The sequence below is a fragment of the Leiobunum rupestre genome, chromosome 8, assembly GCF_980474605.1.
Source record: "Leiobunum rupestre chromosome 8, qqLeiRupe1.1.hap1, whole genome shotgun sequence".
Taxonomy (NCBI): Eukaryota; Metazoa; Arthropoda; class Arachnida; order Opiliones; family Sclerosomatidae; genus Leiobunum; species Leiobunum rupestre.
The window spans coordinates 31,902,258-31,918,995 of NC_143391.1; the positions used below are offsets into that span (position 1 = coordinate 31,902,258).

Sequence of the window (16,738 nt, forward strand, 5' to 3'; positions counted from 1 at the left end):
TTAAGGCAGTAGTGTAATACCATGAAGGGAGTAGTGTAATACCATGAAGGGAGTAGTGTAACACCATGAAGGGAGTAGTGTAACACCATGAAGGGAGTCGTTTAGTACCTAAAAGGAGTAGTTTTGTACCCTAAAAGGAAGAGCTAAGAACCTGAAGGGAGTAGTTTTATACCAAAACGGAGGACAAAAGCACCCCAAACCGTGTAAATAAACACCATAAAACGAAAAATGCCATTTAGGGTGTAGAATAAGTACAGTCTTCAAATAAAAAACATTATGATTAAGTAATAACTCCTAATATCATGGCGGCTGATAACTCTACTGCCACAACTTGTCAAAAAACATTTGGTAAAAATTAAGTTATTAATGTTTAATGAACAAGGTCCTAAAGCTCATTTACGAAAATGACGTCGTGTGTCGTAAACGTAACACAAATTGCGCACGTTATCATAAAACGTGCGTCAACCGAAGCTTCCCTAATGGGCAATGGGAACACAAATTCTCTTCAAAGAACCAGCAGGCGCAACCCTAGTCCGCAACTTTAACCTAAGTTTCAAAAGGAGCTTGAAAACTAAAACAAATCGGGCTTGAGCCGTTCGCCGAACTTCGCCTTGGGCTATTTTCCGCAACTTACCGGAATGCATCGGCGGATGCTCGCCTTCTTTCGTGCTAATGGTATAATCCGATAATTCTATAACATTAACTTCCCAGTGTATCAGAGCGTTAGATCTATATAGTCTTGGAAAAAAGCGGCAAAATACCCCGGGATTAGCCTAGTTTTCGTCTATTTTTGAAGCATATTTTTAGTCTTATAATTTCCGAAAAACAGGGCAATTTATTATTTTAGAAATACGTTTCTGGAGCTTTTGAAGTTGATATAAGGTTGAAGCGCGTGCCTCTAACGCGCTCCTGCATTTCAATGAGGTATTGTGGAACAAACCGCGCCAGAAAAAGACCGCGTTCTAACGCAACAAAGACGTGAGTCTACTTTCAGTAATAAAGTAATCAACGACCTCGAGGAAAAGTTTCCCCACAAATATTCTCCTTTATCTCGCTCGATATATGTATAAACGCGCCAAGGACCGACTCAAGCTAACATCGCTTTTTGAAAGCTACCGCGTAGAAGTACCAATAATTTTTACAAAGTCGTCCAAAGTGACTGTTTTGATGGTTGGAACAGAAATGTTTGAGTGCGCGTATGAATGACGCTTCGTATACACGTCCTCTCTGAGCTTGTAACTTGGCGATGTCCAAGTCCGTGTCACGAATTAAAAACATCAGCGTAAGGAATTTCCGCCTTTTTGAAACAAATGTTTCTAACTTGTTTTAAAATATTTGGCACGAAACCCACACGGATCAAACCCATTCTGCTCTTAGCGTTATTTCCTCTATCGTCAAGAACGGCTTTGTAATAATATATTACAAGATTTTAATTTTATTATATTTTCATTTGGCCAACTTTCTTATTTATCAAATAGCCTTTTCAGCGGCCAACGTGAAAAGTTCATAAACTGTTAATTTTCGTCTCCTTCTCTTAGCAGACGAAAATCCAGCAGTTTATGAAGAGTAGCTTCACCTACGTCACACCGTCGTCTGTTATTTAAGGGGGAAGATTACAGTGGCCATTGTCTACTTTCGCGCTATTTCAAGCTGAACTCTTTGAATTTTGTATTTTAACTTATAAAATTAATATTTAAGTGTAGAACAGCCTCTTGTTTAGTGCTTAAAATAATTTTGACAATGTTAAATTTAAAGGTAATTAAGTTATTACGTTTTAATTTGGACCCCCGGAGCTTAAAAAGTTGGGCAAGCGCCCAAACTACCCTTTAGTTAGGACCTTATATCTCGTTAGCTATTAATATTAGAATTATCAAAATTATTTTAAGCACTTGAGGAAAGTTCAGCCTAATAAGAAAAATATAATTCAATTATGAAATTGTTAAAACAGAAACGTTCAGCATGAACGAAAAAGAGGCTTTTACTGTATTCTTCCCCCTTAATACGACAGAATAGAAAACGTTATGACATAGGGGAAAGGGAACTCACTGACTTCCTCAATCGACCTATAATAAAGTTAAATAAAATACTAGATACTTTAGATACATACATATTTTGAAAATAGATACGTTATTAAATAAATATTTCATTAAAGGTACAAAGATATAGCTATTAATCTCGGTATATTTTTTAACCCTAAATAAAGCTAGTTTTCTTTGTAAGGTTATCCGTTTAAGACGAAAATGACTATTTATAAATTGCAGGAGCGTATACCGGTTAAAGAAATAAAAATGTTTTTTTTGTTCGGTTGTAAGGGAAGAAGGCTATCTCTTATGGATTTCTTTTGTTTCAATCAGGATTCCTCTTTTTTGGGGTCAAGACTTTTAGCGGGCCAACAAAGCCAGTTAAAAAGAATAGAATGGCTGCTAGTCGAGCCGCATTGTGTGTTACGCTCTATTACACTCGGAGGACCGATAAGAAATACCGTTGCCAGCCTCCCAATACCACCGAAGAAGAAGAAGGCTTTCGGATGGATTGGGCCGCCTTGTATAAGGTACTACGTGAATGGAAATTGTAACCACCGCGGAACAGAAATACCCTCGGGTGCCCTTCCACCACTAAATTCAGACATTACCCCAGTGACAATTAAAAAAGGAAAAATAAAACAAAGTGAAAACTATCCTTCATGGGAATCCCAAAAAATTACATTCTTAGATTTACAAAACAAGCTAGACGGTTTTATCTCTTTTCACGACTCAAGCGTAAGTAACATAATAACAATAAGTATATGTAAAAAATTATCAACGAAATGATTTTTCAGCACAGAGCCCCCTACAGTCCAAATATCCCTAAGGCAAAATATACTACTACCAAGGACGATAATACGCTACTCAGCTCGAGTGCAAGTCCAAGTCGGAGTTGGCAGTAAATTAGCATTAAAACAATAAAAAGTGTCATACTCATTGTTATTATGTTACTTATGCTTATATCAAAAATAGGGTTATATTTGGCAATTTATAAGGATGTATAGAACACTAAATTTTATTATATAGAATAATTTAGCAAGAAAAATAGGATTATATAGCACACTAAATTTGATTATATAGTCATGTTTATGTATAGCACAAACATTTTTGAAAAATAGGATTTTAAGAAAAAATTTCGACTTAATATATATTTTTAACTTATAATTTACGTGTTAATCATAAGAAACGTTCGCGCAAGGCCACGATTCTTGCTAAGACTTATGTTTCCCACAAAAATACTGCACCAGACGCAATTTGTTTTTAACGTTTTTTTATAGTTTTGATATCTGTAAATAGATGGCGCTGCTGTTGAACATACGTCACAGACTTACTTCCCCTTCCTACCCCCTTCCCGAAGTCCTCTAGTAGTGAGGGAAAGAGAACAACGTAGGCGAAATATTTTTATCGGCCTATTGTACAACATTGTCCAGACCTCATTTGGCCAACTCGAAGGCCATTTTATCTGGAAGAAGTTAACTAGAAGTTGGTCGACCCTAGCAAGCAACGGCCTAAAATCGTTCAACAGTGGTTTCTATTAAATGAGAAGAAAACTGTCCTTACCTAAAATACTCAATTCTAGGAGTCCCTCTTCGCCGGATCCGACTTCGTTGACGGCGGCGCAGGTGTAATTTCCTTCTTTGGACAAAGTAACTTCCGGTATCGTGTAGTTGGTGGAATTGACCTTCAAGTTGACTCCGTTCTTCTGCCACCGGAAGTGAGTGGCAAGAGGATAGCCCAAGTTGGTCACCGAACACTTTAAGTTAGCTGGACGGCCCTTGATGGCAGGGTCATCCATATGAATCAGTCTCGCTCTACTAGGAGCGTCTGAAGAAATTAATCCAAAGATTGGAGATTAAACAAAGTACCAGTGAAAAGAAAATTTAAGTTTAAACTAAATTTGCATAATGTACAAGGCCTACTTTTAAATGGGAACGGCCAAGCTTTTCCAAATATGGCCTTACTTCCGTATCAAAAGATTAACAAGACGTTCAATATACTAACACGTACCTTTTTTTGTCTTGAAAAAATAGCTTTTGGCCCAAAAAGTTTAAACGAAAAATAACGCCAGGTGTTTGGGTTTGAATTTTCGCCGCCATCTCAGGGGCTGCCGCCAGCGCCCCTAACCCCGTATGAGCGATTTGCGAACTATCCTAACTTTTAAAATCGCGCAATTTAGGCTTAGGTCTCTTATAATTGGAACGCGCCGCGCGTGCAAAACATATTTTTCACGTCTTCAGCAGCGCGCGCTTTTACGTTGTTTTTCTGTCTCACCGACTTCTCACCAGGTGTCGCGGCGGACGCGCGCTTTTCGATTTCCCGAAATTTATCTATTTTATTAAAATTTAACCACTCAAAGGTTTTTGATGCGGTTTTCGAAATAAATTTTAGTTTTTAATGGGCTATAGGGCTATCTAACTGGTTAAAGCTTGACCGTTCCACTTTAAATGAAAATAGATTTATTATTAAAAATAAATATGAATATGTTACAGATTGAATATCAAAATTCGCCCTTATTTCTGTATGTATGCAAAGTTTGATCACGTTTGGTTGGATGGTCTTTGAGAAATAGCGATTTGAAACAACGCAATGGATATTGGAGAAAATTGCTAAAACTGTTCTACAAAATCGTTCCTCATAGGCGCGTGGTATCCGGCCGTTTCACTGGTGAAAGTATTATATAAAAAAAAGAGTAACAAGATACTAGAGTTGAGCTCTGAAAATTTATTCGCCTTTTAGCCATTTTCGGGGTTTTATCCAACCCCTTATTTCCGGCGCGCCTGCAAAATACGGTTAAGCATATATATTGAAGGGACGTCATTCACCGTTGGATATATTTATGTATAGCCCCCAAATTTTTATTTTTTTTCTATCGAATAACAAACCACGTTGGAGATAAATAAGGAGGCTTTGTAAAAGTAAACAATGATAAAAAGGAAAATGACGACGCGGCTAGCTAGAGAGATGGAGGGGGGCCTCGGCTCCTAAATATTTATTACCTATAGTCTACAGTCGAATAACCTTTCGGGCTAAATCACGCGGCTTCTGACAGTTTGATCGAACGGCCTGCATTTCACCCTCTTTTTGGGCCGCCTTTGATGGGTGGCTCCGACGTACGTTACCATCACCAATAGTTTCCCGGGGAAAAAAGCACCCTTTATACATTTAATACTGGCCATTCGTTGCCGCAAGCCTCGCAAAAACGGTCGAATGGTATAAGCAATGAAAGGGAATAAGAAAAAATTTCGCGACGCGAATAGCGAAAAACTTATTCCATCTCCAGAAGAGAGATATTCCTCAAAACACGATTTCGTTCCTTTAAGTCCGACTATATCGTCTATGGATGGCGCCACTAGATAACATTGACCGAGAACCATAGAAGAGAAAGCAAAACTAATGTGAACTAAAACGCGAGATTTTCACTAGCGAGGAAACTTTAAAGGGGCTTATCGCTAACATTTTCAGCAAATAGCTGTTTGTTCCTTCGCATCCATCAAAAATATCTCAGTGAATCTATAACTTGTATTTTCTACTTATTTTATACTGGTACATAATATAGTCCTAGTAATAGGTATGAATTCCTGAATAAACCGATGCTAAATTTAACTGGATAATTTATTGGAAACTGGAATGATATTCACTCCGCAAACAAAACTTCAATTCGTCTCGGGTTCAATTTGAAACAAGGTTTGAAACTGTTATAAATGATCGTTGTTAATGAACAGGGTCTTAGTAACGGGTTTGAGTTCCGTAATTAATCGATACTGAATTCAACAGGTAAATTTCTAGAAACTCGAATAACATTGACTTCTCAAAAACATTTAAATTCGTCACGGGTACAATTTGAAAGAAAGTTTGAAACTGTTACTTTAAAAATGAGAAAGGTACGACAAACGAGAGCTTCATCATAATCCTGTCTCCAGAGCCGTTAACGCGCGCCATCTTATAAACGCGTTCTTCGGCTAGATTTATAATTTTCCGGGTGAAATCACGAAGTGAGGTACGCTTTAAGTATCACTCCCGTTAAAAATGTTTCCGCCGGTAATTGTAGGCGTGACTCCGGCGGAATAGCGACGGAGAGGGTCAACTTGTCACGTTGTCGCCTCGTAAGGGTAGCGATTAAAAAGGGTATCTGCCTAGGATGACAGTTTTTACTGCCTAACAACTTTCCCTTTCTCGGCGTGTTCCGAGAAGTCGCGCCAGCTAATTCCCTTCACTGTAGTTTCGCGTAATTAGGTTCTTCATTACTTAAAGCTGGGGAAATAGCCCTGGAGAATTATAGTGACTTCTACTTTTATTTCCTCGGCTGCTCCCAAATTGTCTTCGCTCTCCTGGCGCAACGACCGCCGCCACTATACCCCTGGACCATAATGGCTAATTTATTAGCGTTCTCCCTTCGCCCATCTTCTTCATACCGAGAAAGAGTTTAGTACCGCTAGGTTTTAAAATACTAGATCAACTCGCAGCCAGATTGAAACCAAAACACCTCTGTCCGAACGCGCGTATACGGGCGTTGGCGCGAAAGGATTTAAGGCGTAAGACGCAAAAACTAGCGTAACTCTCCCGTAGCGACGATCAATACAACAAGTTTCTGGCGAGGAAGATGTTAAGAGAAGAGCGTCTTAAGGTTAATATAGTACCTGCCACGATAATTAAGTGGGTGGTATTACGTAAGGTGAAGACAGAGAGAGGGTATATAAGTATACTTACAGTTGACGACTAGATCCGCGGGATCGGAAGTAGGCCCCCAACCAGCAACGCTCTGTCCTTGACAGTAATAGCGGCCGGTGAAATTGCGACTCACGTTGGCCCATTTGATCTCCTTCTCCGTCGTCTCGTTCATTAAGTCTCCGTCTTTGTACCAACGAATTTTCACCAGGTTCTGCGGATTGCCGCTGAGGATCTCGCAAAAAAGGGAAACGTAACTCGACTCGCCCTCCTCCACGACAGATGGTGACGCCGTCGCCAACACTTTCGGCGGATCTACGGACAGAGAGAAAAAGTCAGTGAGTGGACCTGTATGCCAGGGAATGTTAAAAGATAATATAAAATCGGATATCGACGGAAAACTCGCCGTAAAGGGAAAGAGAGCCATTGAAGGAAAAAGAAACGATTCGGTGGTTCGAATCCGGCGTAGGAAAATAGACCGCGTGATAGGCGCGCGTGGGAGCCCCGCGAAAGGCGAAAAAATCGAGAGTAGAAGCCTTTCTTTCCACCGCAAATGGCTACCGCTCGAATCGATCGGTATAGCTATAAATCTCCGTCGAGAAAAGTGCAACTCTAAGCGAGACCAATTATTAAGACCGGAGCGTTTCGTTTCCTACAACTCGCTCTCGCCCCCCCCCCCCCCGCTATCGATTTATAGGTTTCCCAGAGTTCATTCCGAAAGGGGTCACTTTACCCTTAACGACCAACCTTTCCCTCAAAGACTACACCCGATCCGTAAGCGACGCCGTAACTGTCCGTCGATGTCAAATGGGAGGCTCTGCCATTATACAATATCCGAAACCCTCCCCTTCGTCCGCCTCCGCATTCCGACGGACCGAACAAATAAAGAACGGCAGAGGTCATTAACAGTTACAGCGAAGAGAGATCGGATCCGAGTCCGCCTCTTGTCCACGTTCGAGGATTTAAAAAATATAAAGCGACTTAACCATCTCCTGATAATTACAATTCAAATACGACGGTCGATCAGTTCCGATCGTTGTTTCTTCATTAAAACGAGACGGTCACTCTTCATTCTTCCTCCTTTTTCCGATCCGAGTCGAACGCGTTTAACATAAGTAAGCGCTTAAAAATGTCGACACCTACTGGTTGGCTGACATTAATCATTGGACTCTTTAAAGATTCCATTAGCATTCGAGAACCATTAGAATGTTTAAGAAACTTGGCGAGCTTCCCCCAAATCGGAAATCTATTAGGCTTACCCTCGTATCACTTACGCGGTTTAACACTCCGCTTCCGACTAGATTTGCAAGATCGTCGATTAATTGACTTTTTGCCAGTATTCGAACTGACTCCATTAACCGGTATTAATTAAAATACGTTAGGAATTATTTAAATGCGGGACTGATTTCTTGTAGAAACACACCCCTCCTCCCACTCGTTCCTACAACCGAGAAAAAAGTCGATTCTAAAGTTGAAAACTTCCATGGAAAGTTAACTGTTGTTCTTTATCGTTGAAAACATTCTAATAAAATCAATTTTAAGCGAGAGTGATGGCATCATTTGAGTTCATTGCCATGGCAACTGTTTGCCAACGAACGAAATTGCGAAGAATTTTATTTTCATTAATTTTTATTATATATTTTTGTTTCATTGAATAAGTTTACGTAACCACGAACTTACTTTATCATAGATAAAACGTAAGGATTCGTATAGTAAAAGTATTTTAAAACGTCACTCTATAATGCACAGAAAATGGGGTAAGCACAGTGTTTTTATCCCCGCGAGTGACGTAGAACTATCTCGCGTTTAACCATAAGTATGACAATTATCAAAAATGGTTATTGTTATTTTAATTGAGGGACAGAACGCCCTAGTGTTTTAATATGCTCAAGACAAACCATGGGAAAACTAAAGCCCATTGCAACTTTTCCCTTTTACAATTTTCATACTACCATAAGGTCTACCTAACCCCTGAGTTTCAATAAAATCGGTGATAGCCACCTCGGGTAGTCTCCTTGTTAGTTCGGTTGCGAGTACACGTTGGAGTTAGTCGACAATGTCAGTGTCGAAAAACGGTTGTTAAAGAAAATTAGCGTTAAAACCACAAGAAGCGTCACACTTGTGTTTATTTGTTACTTATGACTTGACGTATGATCATTCAGCGTATTCAAGCCGTTTTACGTTAATGATTTCTGTAAATGTAACCCTACTATGCTCTCCAATAAATCCAAACGCGATATTTAAACATATATAAAAAAGGAATTATATAATATTAGCTAAATATTGACACGCCAAAAGCTTGCGGCTGTAAACAAGAATATCCATAATTCGACATAACATCTCATCAAACCCTCCCGTAGACCAAAATGAATTTAATTCAATTTTAGCACCCGGGTCAAACACTGTATAACGGCCCAATTGAGAGACCGCCCGAGCACGGTCCCCCCTTTCACAAAACGTCTGTTGACTTAAAACATTGGAAACGAGTGTTTACGTTAGTGGGATAAATTAATGGGGTAATGAAAAATAAATATTTGTCAAAGCAGCCCTTGCACCCCTCCTCTCTCCGCCCTCAAATGTATTAGTTCTGCTTTAATAGGGGCCTCACTCGAACGACGAAAGGAGCCTTTATCTCAACACCTATTTTAAAGATAATGCCCGCTTACAAGAACGTGCTTAAGTACCTGAGACAGTATAAGTAGAACCGTTACCCGTTTAAAGAAGAAGTCTATTCTAGACTGAAATTCGCCAGGAAAATATTTAAAAATATTTATCTTGACGCAATAATTTATAATCTACCCAATAAATAATAATTAATTAATTATATTATTATTAATAATTAAATCATTAAATTCAGCCTTAATTAAACTTGCACGAACTAAATTATTAGTTATTTTATTTTATCCGTTACTAATTATAAACGTCGTTTTCACGAAATATAAACAAAGTGCTCAAGAACGATACTAGATGTCACTATACAATTTGAGAAATATCTACCAACTATTTTGCTACTTATTATTGATTAAATAATTAAATTCGGCTTTAATTAAACTTGAACGAACGAAATTAGGTGTCAATTTTATCTTTTCGTTATTAATTACAAACGTCGTTTTTAAGAAATTTAAATTAGGTTCTCAAGAGCTATGCTAGATGTCGCTATACAATTGGGGAAAATGGAGGGTCCCAATTTAAGCATGAACCAAGAATCTAAGGGGACTTACTGTTTAGGCTTTAAAAAGCACGCGTTTATACTGGGAATAGGAATATCACGTCTAATTTTAGTTAAGTGTGGACAAACTTGGCGAAGCTGAAGTCGATTTCGGACGTAGTTTCGTAGAGAAGCTGAAGCACTTACGTAAAATTTTGACCAAATGTTGCCGTTGTAGTCGGTTAAATGATAAGGCTTAGTAAGTTTTAGACCTTTCATTTTTGAAATTGGGTCTTGAAAAGTTTGAGTAATGGTAATAAACCATTGTGTTAAGTAAAAATAATCAGTAAGCCGCATATAGCTGAGGTTTTTTTAATCCAATTCACTGGAATCCATTTCATTTCTAAATTAACGTTTAAGTGGTTTTCGGCTGAGTTCTCCGGTTTCCCCTTTCCATAATAACTTGTAGAGTTGAACGGTAATAGTGAGTGTAGGGAGCTGTTGGCTCGCGTGGCATGAAGGGCTCTCCACCACCCTCCTATGCATTGTAATCCGACCACCTGTTTAAAGTAGAGGTTGGCGTTGGAATAAAAATTACCCACTTATTTTATTTTTTATTCATAACCTACAATTATCCAAAAATATAAATAATTTTTTGCATGTTAAATCGTTGTTTATCCATGGATAATATCCATAAATAAACCGTTAACCAAAATATTTACGATTAATCAAAATTTTGTCAGTTAATTTATCTGTTACGCGGAGCTCTAGTTTAAAGGCAATATAAGTCGCTAGATGAGTTGGGCCTAAGGTGGTACCTTGGTTATTAGCCTAGCGGATTATTATTATTACTTGAAAAATTTAATGAACTAAGCCTAACCTAAATTCATCGCACGTACTGTCTCCTAAGCCCCAACTCGCAGTGATAGTTGAACAGAATTCTTGGGGCTCTTCAAAGCGACTAATGTGCCTCAGTAAGCCTTCCGATTTAGTCCACGCCTACCGTGTCAAAATATAGGGAAAAAAGGTCCCCTTAAATTCTTGGTCCATGATTCAAGCAAAGATCGTAGATAGACCGGTACGTTCTCGGTAACCTAAAGACGTTCTTGTTTAAAAGCGGCACGGATATGACATAAATCTCGATAAGGGAGAAGAAAAGAGAGGATCGAGCAAAGTACCTACGGTGGGGGGTGCGATGTTATAGATTCAGATTCCGTCTCTCCCACTCTCTTTCGGTTGTATTACCTCCTTAATTACACACTATTTTCGAACCGCCGCTTTTCGGAGGAAAATGTAAAGCTCTCTTTCTCTTTTCTATGAGAGGGGGGAGGGGTTTAATAGATATATATCGGTTGTGGAGGATGGTTCTTCTCCCTCGGGATCGATGTTTATTGATTCGCTAATATCGGTCCATCGCTAATGAGATTACATTCGTCGGTTTAGCGCCGATATCCCACGTGAAAGATAAATTTGAACCGCGCACGATATCAACCCGCCCCCGTCAAACATTCTTTCTTCGGCTTTCGTCCGACAAACAAGATCGCTAGTGCCACTAAAAGGAAGAGTTACAACCGACCACAAACTTCTATTTCTTTTAAGTATTTCCATAAGTAACGTAATAAACATAAGTATGGCACAGAACGAATTCGGTGAATGATAGTCTGTCGTGGAGTGATTGCGAAATAGGAAGTTTGCGAACAGGAAAGTCATCCCTTCCTACTGTTTCCGTTGGCAAAATAGTTCGTTAGTTTGATGGCGAGAAATGATAAGATATTAGGTCTTTCAATGTTAAAGGGAAAATTATTCAGATTCTATAGAATATTGTGTCGTTTTTTTATATGATTACGATTGCATTTCCATCGAGTTTCTATACAGAATATCTTTATAACGACGTTCTAAAATGTTTATTATAAAAATATCATTAATTTATAACGTTCTAACTGGATTTATTTTTTTTATAAATTAGAAACTACTCAATTTGAAATACAATTTTTAGAGTTCAAAAATTCTTGGATACACCTTAGATTTTTAAATCCACTAATTTAATACTAATAAACACTTCACTAGATTGTCTGAAAATAAATTTAATATTATTTCATTATTATCAAATGAACTATAAATATAACATACTGAAAATACAATGTGGTTAAGTTTTGCGCGTCAGCTTGGATTTGCGTGTAGCAATTCCCATTATAGGTCGATCAATTTATTTACGTATCTCAATTCCGAGTACAAGCCATGATCAATAGGAAGCAATATATATTGGAATAGTTCCCGTTTTCCAATACAACAATTTGTCAAATCGAGAGCGTAGCTATTACGAGGACTAGTTAACCGAATCCAAACTATTCCCGTATGTACGTTAACTATCTTAAACCGATAAAACCGTGAATTCCTCTATTATCGGAACCAGTAACGGCGACGGGAACAAGGGCACGAATACGTAAGCTACCCGCATTTCTCGGATGAAAATCGCGGCGGTGAGGGTGAAATAAAATGGAAATAAAAATGTGACGCTATTTTTCGTAGGTTGATCGGGAGAGTCGCTTTACAGCGGAAATTGTTTCCAGCGCGGTTAGCCAAGCGACATATTTTGATCGTTTAGCCCCAATGAAAGCAGCCCGGGGGCCTAGCAAACAATCTTTCGATTCTTGTTTTTTTTGGGGGGTATATTTTAATTACGGCGTTCAGCGCTTTTCCGAAGAAATCGATTCCGCTATCCGTATCTCCCCGACTAAAAAGGGATTCGATGGCGAATTTCATTAAAAGTTGCTCCGGAGACTCGAACAATTTTGTCCTTTTTTCGTTTCGTCCGATAATTGAGCTGGCGATGTATTTTTGAGCCTGCATTGGCAACCGCGCGCCAGATGCGTGATTAACGGTTGTTTTATTCCTCGTGGTAGGTCGAGTTATAGTTTTCAAAAGTTTGTCATCCGATTAGAGTGGTTGGGCCGAGCTCCGGTCGCTTCCTTTTTGCGAGTATCTGATCTCGACGAAATAAAAAGCGTCATTATGTATCCGGCGCTCAATCCGAGCGTAGGTGCCTAATGAGGGGTATTCGCGTTCCTTCCCGCCTCCCGATGGAAGGTATCCCGAGCGACCCGTGGGAAATTGCTGGGTCTACTTCGACGGAGAAGTTCTAGTATCTATTTTATTTTTCGAAAACCCATTAAGTTTTGTTGGGAAAATCACTTTACGCCGTTCCTATTCGATAATTTACCGAGATAAAACTGACGGTTATACGGACATTCTTTGTTTATCTCCGATCTAGCATCTTTCTAAAATATTTACTCGGATAAATTTCATCCCGATTTACGTGGATTTGTTTACTCTTAAGCGGGTTAATATAAGTGGGGTTCCAACTTTTTGAATTAAATGAATTAACGTTGATGTATACGCGGCTCTGATTTCCGTAATTTACTTTGAAAATTGTTGGCTTTGGTATATTTTGATCGCGTTTTAAGGAAATTTGGAACTGAAGTAAGTCAAGTAAAAGAATTTTCATTCTGCACGCTGTTCAAATATTTTCTTTAACGTAGAGTATTTAAGGCAAGGTTTACGATAGACCCAAAACGCCGCGACGTCAAGCACCGACTTTAATATTATCCGGTATTAGGTCTAATAAAAATTTTCTTCGCGTCGACAGGTTTATGTTCTAGTTAAAATGAAAATGTATATTGGCCATAAAGGAGATTATTAAAAATTGAGGCTCACCCGGGTGGCGTTCTTGCCCTAGTAAAAAGCTAACCTTAATCTCTTAGATTTTATTCATAGACATGAAATGTGGTTTTATTAAATTTAAAATAGTATACATTTTTTTAAACATTTTGAAAACATTTTTAAACATTTGCCAAACATTTTGTCCAAATATTTTTACTAACAATCTTTCTTCGATGGAAAATGTTCAAAATTGTACACTATATTTAATCTATATTTCTGAATTTTTGTAAATTTCAGAAAAATATTTTTAACCGTTAGGCGTCAGACAAAACGTTTCAATGAGAAAGTTGTAAAGCGTACTCTCGAACCTAAAAATTAAATTTTTTCTATCGAAAAAGAAAAATATTGGACATTCTTAGTTTAAAACTAATAAATTTGAAATTTTAAATTAAATTACGTGTTAAGCTCAAAGTTTTAAAATTGGCTAATACACTAACGGACATTTCGGAATCGTAACCTAATTGGAAACCGTCGTTAAATTAGATTATTTTGAAAGTAGACCAAACAATTAAAATTTATCATCCAACGTTAGATATCTCAAATGTAGATCAAAATACTTTAATATTAAGTTTGCCCTTCGAGATGTATGTTTTCCTCCGTTTTATGATTATATTTATGGCGGGGGGGGGGCTTGTTTTTGGCGGACTTTAAGATCAAAGGGGGTTGAAAAGCAATTTAAGGGCTTTTCGAGCTTTTTCACCGGAAATTCTATTTTACGATAAATTTATGAATTTCCACGCGTGAATTTGTTTTACCAAGCTTGGGATAAAAGAGTATTTTTATACGACTTTTAACAAGTTCCATAAACGTGGGCAAAATCAGCTGCCATGGCGGAATAGTAATTTTCGTTGTTGAGATCCTTCTCGGGTCCCTTCGCGAAACAATTCCCCGCTGGGTGGGCGGTTTATCAAAAGAAAATAAAATCGCCGAAAGGGAAAGACCCGAAGCTCGCGAAGAAGCGGCGTTACGGGGGCTTAAACCGACGGAGCCAGGCCGCTAAATGAGAAAAGAAAATGCCTTTGCATACCAGGAGCTGCTCGAGAGGTAATGTTTACTCGGGGGCGCTCTAATAGCGAAAGCACCTTTGAGGTTCAGGCGCGGCCCGTCAGAGATAAAAAGCTATAGAGAGCGCTTAATACTTACACAAGACATTAACTTCCACTCGGTTGGTGGCGTTGCCCTGGCCGGCGATGTTGGCTAGGGAGCACCAGTAATTTCCTTGTTCCGTACGAGATATGTTTTTGATGGTCAACGTGGGATAGTCGGTGGAAGAGACGACGTATCTGCCGAAGTAGCCGCCGCCGTCGGTGTCCACCGGAATCAAGTTGTTGCCTTTGAACCACATCACTTCGCTGACGTTGGGCGGGTTGGCGTCGTACGTGCAGAACATCGTTATACTGTCCGTTTCGTTTACTATGATTCCGCCAGCGGGTTCAATAGTCACAGACGGAGGATCTACGACAGACAAATACCAAATAAATCGCAGTAAAAAATCACAATTTCGAAGTTAATCATTTTTAGTCCGGCGCACCATAGATAGCGCAAGAGTTATGCTTTGATAAATGGACTAGTTTCATAAATTTCATTTTGGTTGACACCATTGTCAAAGCTGGAGAAGTACTTGGATATCTTTAAACTAATTCCCAGGATATAAAAGGAGAGTATATAGAGGGATTCGTTGTTGTCGAACCTTCTAGGAATATGGAGCCCTCTATCAAGTGGGACTAGAGGTTATAATTAAGAGGTAAATTTTAAGATTAGATTAATATTAAATTAAAATTAAGAACGCAATTAGTGAGATTAAATTAATATTATAATATTATTACTCTGCTTTTCTCACCCAAGTGGGTTTGACGAATGTAGATCGCTACTTAAGCCTATTGCTAAACTTGTTTCACTTATTAGATCAGTTCCATTATGACCATTATTTTTTTCTTAAACGCCAAAATCAACCTATTATACCGTTAATCTCACCCGAATAACAACATGGCCCTCACCCAAAATTGTTAATTTAAAAACATTCTAATTCTGAATGAAATTCCTATTTAGTATAATTCTTAAAGGAAATTACAATTAAGTGTAATTCTTAAATTAAATTCCAATTAAGTGTAATTCTTAAATGAAATTCCAATTTAGTGTAATTGTTAAATTAAAACGTCAAATTAAGGTTATTTGTTAAATTAAAATGTCAATTTAGTGTAGTTGTTAAATTAAAATGTCAATTTAGTGTAATTGTCAAATTAAAATGTCAATTTAGTGTAGTTGTTAAATTAAAATGTAAAATTAGTGTAATTGTTAAATTAAAATGTCAATTTCTTGTAATTCTAAATAAAAATGCAATTTCGTGTAATTCTTAATTTAAAATGTCAATTTCGTGTAATTGTTAAATTTAAATTACAATTTCGTGTAATTATTAAATTTAAATGACAATTTCGTTTAATTGTTAAATTAAAATGACAATTTCATGTAATTGTTAAATTTAAATGATAATTTCGTTTAATTGTTAAATTAAAATGTCAATTTAGCGTAATTTAAAAAAAATTGTAATTTAAAACTCTGGCATAAATAAAAATTTCATATTTCATTTGATTGTTTTTCAGTTAATTATCTTTGAAATAGGCCAATATTTACTATCAACTAACGTAACCTTTCCCATATTTATCCTTAAATATTAACTTTCTTCCTTCGATCACTTAACATTAATATTAATATTAAATTCCGTGGAAAATATCTAGATTACAAAATTGACCATTACTCTAGGCACTTTCCTAAGGAAGATCTAATTTCTATTTAACACATACACATTCTGTCGGTTTTCTAGCATTTCTTTGGAAAGCCGATATCACGAGGATCACGCCCTAAATAACCTTCGGGTACTATAGGTTGGCACGAATGTTCTCCCAGATTACCAAATTGAGTAAGTAACGCGAGTGTTAGTGGAAGAGGAGAAGAGAGGTTTGCCGAGGCGGGTCAATGACAAGCGAAGGAGGACCACAAGGAGCGAAGAACAAGTAGGAGTAGAGCCGGAAGAGAATCGAAAGAGCGAAAGAGGCTCGAAAGAAAGGAGAGTAATCGATAAGGATCTCCGGCCGCTCTTCGCACCGACGACATATTATCGCAACTACGCTAAACCGTATGAATCCACGCACGCACACACAACATACCATACGTTGCCTCATTA

The 16,738-nt window shown here is 37.9% G+C and overlaps 1 protein-coding gene across 4 annotated transcripts in view; it reads right to left on the bottom strand.

Moving 5' to 3' along the window:
* Positions 1–16,738, bottom strand: part of LOC149933179 (synaptogenesis protein syg-2-like) — a 128,087-nt gene that overhangs the window by 23,404 nt on the left and 87,945 nt on the right. For all 4 annotated transcript variants that reach the window (XR_016472779.1, XM_090155341.1, XM_090155343.1 and 1 more), the window contains exons 5-7: positions 14,701–15,012; positions 6,732–7,004; positions 3,585–3,848 (exon numbers count right to left, since the gene is read on the bottom strand). Coding sequence is in view for 3 of the 4 variants with exons in the window: in XM_090155341.1 (XP_090011467.1) it covers positions 3,585–3,848; positions 6,732–7,004; positions 14,701–15,012 (849 nt within the window). In the remaining variant the exon portion in view is untranslated. The remainder of the gene's footprint in view (positions 1–3,584; positions 3,849–6,731; positions 7,005–14,700; positions 15,013–16,738) is intronic.